This window comes from Semicossyphus pulcher, unplaced genomic scaffold, assembly GCF_022749685.1.
Source record: "Semicossyphus pulcher isolate SPU_LCO1_2020_fin unplaced genomic scaffold, fSemPul1.0.p SCAF_24, whole genome shotgun sequence".
Lineage (NCBI taxonomy): Eukaryota > Metazoa > Chordata > Actinopteri > Labriformes > Labridae > Semicossyphus > Semicossyphus pulcher.
The window spans coordinates 5,633,889-5,640,773 of NW_027211698.1; the positions used below are offsets into that span (position 1 = coordinate 5,633,889).

Sequence of the window (6,885 nt, forward strand, 5' to 3'; positions counted from 1 at the left end):
TGTATAGGGGAGACTGCATTTTACAAAAGTTGCAAATATGGCAAAAAAGTTGCATCTGAAACCAAAATGATTCCCTTTTTTTGACGCTTTTTGTTACCCAGTGCAAACATTTTATTTTGTTGTTACAACATAAGCTGCATACCTCAATTCAATCAAACAGCTATAATATCAGTACAAAATAAAGAAACGATGGTGTAAAACAGACAATCTGGTTAAAGGAGGAGTAAACAGGACTGATAATCTCTAGAGTCCGTCACACTATAGCTGCACCGACAGCTCTTCAATATATGCAGTTGGAAGTCTCAAAAGTATCAAGGAACTCAGACCTATGCATACACCCATTGTCCAATTGGTCATTTGCCATTTGGTGTGTACAAAGATTCCTACTGTGGACTCAGAATGTGGAAGAGTCTCTAAGCCTGGCTGTAGTAGTGCCAAGCCAAGCTCTTACTCATCGTCTACCCTGAGGGTTCGGACCTGGTTCGACATGTTAACGAGCCGTTGTTTGAGTTTCCGTTGGTAGGAATCATACTGGGCCGTCATCTTTCGAAATTTGGTCGTCATAATCTCCAAACTTGCTTCGATCTGGTTGACTTTGTTCTCCAAGTCTTTAGCGTCTGTAGCAGTAGCCAGCGACATGTCTATGAGATTATCTTTCATGAGGATGGCCTTTCCCTTCTCTTCCAGTATTGTTTTAGCATCTGGATACTCAACGAGTGCCTCCATGAGATCATCTTTGGACAGGGCAAACAGGTCAGAGTAGCCGACGCTTCGGATGTTTGCTGTTCTCCGGTTTCCTGCCTTGCTGCCTTTGATCCCGAGGATGCTGATTTCTCCAAAGTATGCCCCATCGCTGAGAACCACGAACTGGGTAACTCCATCATCTGCTACAACAGCCAGCTTTCCTTCTTTGATGATATACATCTCCCTGCCAATGTCCCCCTTCTTACAGATGTAGTCGCCTGGACTGAAAACTTGAGGCTGAAGCTTCAGGACCAACTCAATAAGCAAACCAGCTTCACAGTCTTGAAAGATGCGCACTTTACTCAGGGTCTCCAGATGTACGTTGATGGCTATCTCAGCTTTCAGCTTGTCCGGAAGATTCTTCAGCACCATCTTCTCGTCACAGGTTTTCTCCTCCGTCCACAGGTAGTCGAACCACTTCACCACCCTCACCTCCAAGTCTTTGGTGACCTTGCGAAACTGCATGTACTGCTTGATAGAGTCGATCTTAGCCTGGAACTCTACACGTGCCGCATTCATGTTGGAAATCATGGCACCAACGTTACCGACAATCGTAGCAAAGATCAGAACCCCAGTGAGGAAGTCAATCACCACAAAGAAGTATTCAATGTCTCGGACTGGAGGTGGTGTTTCTCCGATTGTGGTCAGGGTAAGCGTGGACCAATAAAAGCAGTAGATGTACTGCCTGGCCAGTTGGGCAAACTCTGGATTCTTCATGCTTGGGTATACCCAGGTGTCCGAGCCAAAGCCGAGCACCTTGGAGATTGCAAAGAAGAGGCAAGCATTCCAGTGGATAATAATGATAATGTAAAGGACAAGATTTCCAATTCGGAAGATGTTGGGGAAATTGGTTCGCGTTTCAGTCCGGTCAAAGAACTCAAAGAGTCGGGCTGACCTAAAGAGACGGTTGAACCTCCACTCTGGGTTATCGATTCCAATTTGGAGGAAGATGATATCAGTGGGAAAAACTGACATGATGTCTAATTTGAACTGACGTGTCTTCATGTACTTTTCTTTTAGGATCTTCTCATCCTTTATAAGCAGTCCTTGCTCCAGAAAACCTGTAAAACATGAGAACATCATCAGCATATAGCATCATCATATACTGATATATATAATCACAAACTTTATTACACTGACCTGTCCTGGCTCTCACGAAGGTGTCAACGAGGTAGAGGAAATCTGACGAGTAGTCTAAAATAATCCAAGTTCTTGTATTTTTATATTGAAGTTCGTTAAAACAAGCCCTGCATGGAAGAGAAACAGTCAAATACCTCTGAAACTACAATATAATACAGAGGAAATAAGCTGATATAAGAACAGACCTGGCTACCAGGAACATCATGTTGTAGAACACCGGGATGGAAATGGTGCACAGCCAGTAGTAGTACATATCTGTGGAGGGGTCCATGATCCAAACCTCCTTTCTGAAAGGGAATCAAAGGTTAAGGGTATCAGCACTAAGATTCAAGTGCATTCAGGCAGTTGCGAGATGGAATATCTCTTTAAAGGCCAGTTCGGATCAATGATTCGCAACAAGACTGGATACAACTGCCAAAAGAATCCCTCAACATCTGATCGTAAATGTTCTAAAACTGGGAAATACCACTCTACTTCTGTGTTAATATTATAACGTTAGTTAATACTAAAACATTACAATTAGGCCCAGGTTAGAGCCAGTTGAGGTGGTTCGGGCATCTGAATAGGATGCCTCCTAGGCGCCAGTCCAACTGGGAGGAGACCCCTGGGTAGACCCAGAGCTCGCTGGAGGGATTGTGTATCCCGTCTGGCCTGGGAACGCCTTGGGATCCCCCAGGGGGAGCTGGAAAATGTTGCTAGAGAGACGGACGTCTGGGCAAACTTAGCCTGCTGCCACCAGAACCCAACCCCGGATAAGCGGAAGAAAATGGATGGATGGATCTGCCATCTCTGACAGGTGCAGTTTGGTGGATATTTATGTTTGAATATACTTATAAGCCAAGTTTCTATGGCCATATTGAAAACTTTTCTATTCTTTACAGTCACTGTTTTGTCACAGCTAAGTAACAAAATGATAAAGCTTTTAAAAATCTACATTAATGCCAATAAACATGATATTGTAGCCTAAAACCTAGCCTAGGTTTTCGGATGCGTTTCAGTGTGAACATGGGATCTCTAATTTTGCACAATGTTTTTTGAACAAGCTTCATTTCCTCTCTTTATCTCTGCTTCCCATTGGGAAAATCCATGTATAGACAAACTTTGTTCAAACCATCAGAGCTTTATTTATAATTGGAATAGATACCAAAGTGTGTAATAAGGTAGAATATTCCCATTTAAAGGAAAAGGTGGCGGTACTCACGGCTCTTCCTTCTTATCGTCCTTCTTGTCATCTTTCTTGGCATCTTTCTTGTCGTCTTTTTTGTCGTCCTTCTTTTCATCTTTCTTCTCATCTTTCTTTCTATAAACATCCAAAAACAGAAGCCTGTGTTACCTTGTTATCATGCAGGAGTGTCAGGGAGCCTGAGGGGGGCGCTGTGACACAGTACAGTCGTGCCTCTGTGTACAGCAGGTGTTAAATTGAGAGACTAAGAGCTCAGAGCACTGCATCATCACTGCTGTAGTTTAGAATCAAAAGAAAAGGCGATATATAATTTAATGCAAATCTTACCCGTCTTTGTTGTTGCTGTTGTTCATGTTGTGTGCAGCGTTCGACCACCGAACATCCCTGGAAGATTGAAGATTAAATGAGTAAAATATTTCATATTTCTGATGTCAGATGGGGGGTTGTAAGCGTCACAACTTTTCTATATTTGCAGTTGTAACCATTTTGGTTATTATTAGGAGGGTTTTGTGTCTAAGATTGGACTGAAGGTCCTCCGAGATGAGCTGATGTGGCTGCAGGTGTAGACCTCACCTTGCCTGGCTGCTGGACACTGCAGGGTCGACACTGCTTCTTCCAAACTGCCTCATGTTTGACAGCCTGAGAAAACAATCACAGTGACCTTTAACAGCAGATACATGTAGGAAAAGATGGACTCGATAGGTTCCAGCACTGTGTACAGTTTCTGCAGACTCCAGCCAGACTCACCTGGACAGCAGTCCTGTCCCCACAGATGATATCTGATCCTGGGTGTCCATTTGCCTGCAGACATGGAGCGATTAAGAGAGTTAAGTGTTGGTCTAGTGATGATCAGGTGTGTGTTTCTGGTTTTTATTTAGAGGAAACAATGTCTACTTCGTTTACAGAAATGATGCAGAATTCCACCTTTCTCAGAAGGATTTTCCCAGGTGTATTTATTACAAATGTTCATAGTGATTATCCTTTTCTTTAGACGAACAAGTGTTTTAAATTATGGATTTCTAATGATGAATGATTCCTGCAATGAACGGAATACAATGCAGTGATTCATAATGATTTTAATGACACCTGTTTATGACAAGTCCTCCCAGTCTTCTAATATTCCCTTCTAACCAGCTCAGTCCTTGCTCTGATTCCCAGCCAGTGCTGGTTATGAAACCCAGTTTCATAGCAACAACAATGGCAGGCTACATCATCACTCCTCTCTGGCCTGCAGCCCTACATTAGCATACAAACGCAACTCTTCTGATTGTAGTCTAAAAAGCTCTGGGTTTTAAAAATGGTGGTCTCAACATTCTGGTCAGTCACAATCATCCTGCCCCCAGAGGGTCACATCAGCAGCTCATGGTTTTGAACGTGTCTAGTCTGGACTCTTTTTCTGTGGAAACACCCAGAACGTGTTCGAGATCTGGCTTCACATCCTCTGTGAAATCACGAGTAAAGAAGTTTGATTCTGCATATTTCTGCGTTTCCTGTGAAAACAGAACGATAGGGAGGAACTGCCTGAGATATTAGTGGCATTAACACCCCCCTGACCTCCCCTACTGCTCACTGAATCGCAAAGAAATGTCCCACCCAACAAGTGATTACACTGTCCTTTCCTCTAATCGAGCTGTCTGTCTCCCACTTTCTCCAGACACAGCAACACAAATACATGGAGGTTATTTCAAAACACAATCAGTCACAGACAGGGCAATATTGTTTCTCATAAGTATAGTGCATGGGATGATTTTGAACTGATTTTGAAGTCTCAAAGGGTGAAAAAAAAATTATCTTGTGGGAACAAGATAATTAACTTGTGTGCACAAAATATTAACTTGTTCCCACAAGATATTAACTTGTGTGCACAAGATAACTTATTCCCACAAGATAATAAGTTGTTCCCACAAGATAATTAACTTGTTCCCACAAGATATTAACTTGTACGCACAAGATATTAACTTGTTCCCACAAGATATTAACTTGTGTGCACAAGATAAGTTGTTCCCACAAGATAATAAGTTGTTCCCACAAGATATTAACTTGTGTGCACAAGATAACTTGTTCTCACAAGATAATAAGTTGTTCCCACAAGATAATTAACTTGTTCCCACAAGATATTAACTTGTGCGCACAAGATAAGTTGTTCCCACAAGATAAGTTGTTCCCACAAGATAATTAACTTGTTCCCACAAGATATTAACTTGTGTGCACAAGATAACTTGTTCTCACAAGATAATAAGTTGTTCCCACAAGATAATTAACTTGTGCTCACAAGATATAAACTTGTTCCCACGAGATATTAACTTGTTCCTACAAGATATTAACTTGTGTGCACAAGATAAGTTGTTCCCACAAGATAATAAGTTGTTCTCACAAGATATTAACTTGTGTGCACAAGATAACTTGTTCTCACAAGATAATAAGTTGTTCCCACAAGATAATTAACTTGTTCCCACAAGATATTAACTTGTGTGCACAAGATAACTTGTTCCCACAAGATAATAAGTTGTTCCCACAAGATCTACTACTTCCTCTTTATCTTCAGATTCATCGTCCACCTCCTCTGCCGGCTCTTCTGGCTCCTCCTGTGCACAAGATATTAACTTGTTCCCACAAGATAATAACTTGTGCACACAAGATATTAACTTGTTCCCACAAGATAATTAACTTATGCGCACAAGATAACTTGTGGATGCTAACTCACTAGCTAGCTCTTATGTCCTGCGCTCGGGTCGTTTAATGCTCGAGAAAGCTTTTCATTGGACTTAAAATTAGTCCAGGATGAGTCGTCGACTTTGCTTTATGGAAATTAGGAAATTAAAAACTGTAAAACATCAGTAATAATTCCTACAATATGTTTTTTTGTCATTATTGAGCCAGGTGCTGGCACACAGGTGACAATCAAAGCAAGACGCATATAAAAATAAAACTCAAACATCTATTTTTAATTATCTAAAATCATAAACAGAGGAAAGAAAAGCATTTAGATCAAATTTATTTGTCCTTCTGTACATTCTTCAGTGAACACATACCAGTTCTGAACAATGACTGTATATATATACAGTTTATGGTTTTTCCAACAACACACACCTTCTGTCCTGTCTGAAACTACATTCAAACGCTTCTTGATGTGGCCTGTGTAAATTACATCTCAATACTCACATGAATGCCCATTTGACAGAGTTTAAAAAGGCCTGAGGTTTATTATTCAGCATACAGCAGACTGTGATGCAGTGACAGGCAGTCAAACAGCTTCTTAGTCCTATTAGCTCAGCATGTTTCTGCTTTAGCACCGTTAACTCAAATCCTCTCCAGATTACACCGGCTAAATTTAGATTTTCTGCTCGCCGTGACTTTAAAACTCAAGAAATTCAGAATAAAATTCACTCTGCAGCTTTACAAACAACAATCACTATCTGCTGTGTAAGTTTACCTGCTGTGTAAGTGATGATGAAGAGGAGTTCAGTCAGTCTGAATTAATCCCATTTTTACTCCTTTGGTTGTTCTTCACCCTTCTCGTCAAACATGAGACCACTGAGAGGAGAAACATCAGACGTATAGATCCTGCTGAGGAGAGTTTAATGTCTTCAAAAAGCAAACATGCTTTTCTAAAGACAAGATCTTTCTCTGTGTGTTCACCAGCCTGCAGTACCTCCCAGCAGAGGACGAAGGGAGGAGGAGGAGGGGGAGCAGGGGGAGGAGGAGAGTTTCTAGAATCAGCCAGCCGAGCAGACTCCGGGAAACCGATCTTACAGATGACACACAACAAGATTCTTATCCCCCATTTTAGATATGAAACCATGACATAGTTGAGATGT

General features: G+C 41.5%; 1 protein-coding gene across 1 annotated transcript; it reads right to left on the reverse strand.

The window, feature by feature from the left end:
* Positions 1-6,655, reverse strand: LOC138603532 (cyclic nucleotide-gated channel cone photoreceptor subunit alpha-like). The gene is made up of 8 exons (XM_069675361.1): positions 6,501-6,655; positions 3,815-3,868; positions 3,641-3,706; positions 3,395-3,451; positions 3,086-3,184; positions 2,070-2,171; positions 1,885-1,991; positions 1-1,805 (listed from the first exon to the last, which is right to left on the reverse strand). Exons 2-8 carry the CDS (start codon positions 3,862-3,864, stop codon positions 448-450), a joined length of 1,839 nt encoding a protein of 612 aa, XP_069531462.1. The 5' UTR covers positions 3,865-3,868; positions 6,501-6,655; the 3' UTR covers positions 1-447.
* Positions 6,656-6,885: the final 230 nt, after the last annotated feature.

What these genes read in the sequence shown, in the direction of transcription:
- LOC138603532 (XM_069675361.1), bottom strand. Translation starts at nt 3,864, where the DNA reads ATGGACACCCAGGATCAGATATCATCTGTGGGGACAGGACTGCTGTCC. An exon ending in GACGATAAGAAGGAAGAGCC is followed by an intron (nt 2,172 to 3,085) that starts GTGAGTACCGCC and finishes ATTCCCTTTCAG; the next exon opens with AAAGGAGGTTTGGATCATGG. An exon ending in CTTCGTGAGAGCCAGGACAG is followed by an intron (nt 1,806 to 1,884) that starts GTCAGTGTAATA and finishes CATGTTTTACAG; the next exon opens with GTTTTCTGGAGCAAGGACTG.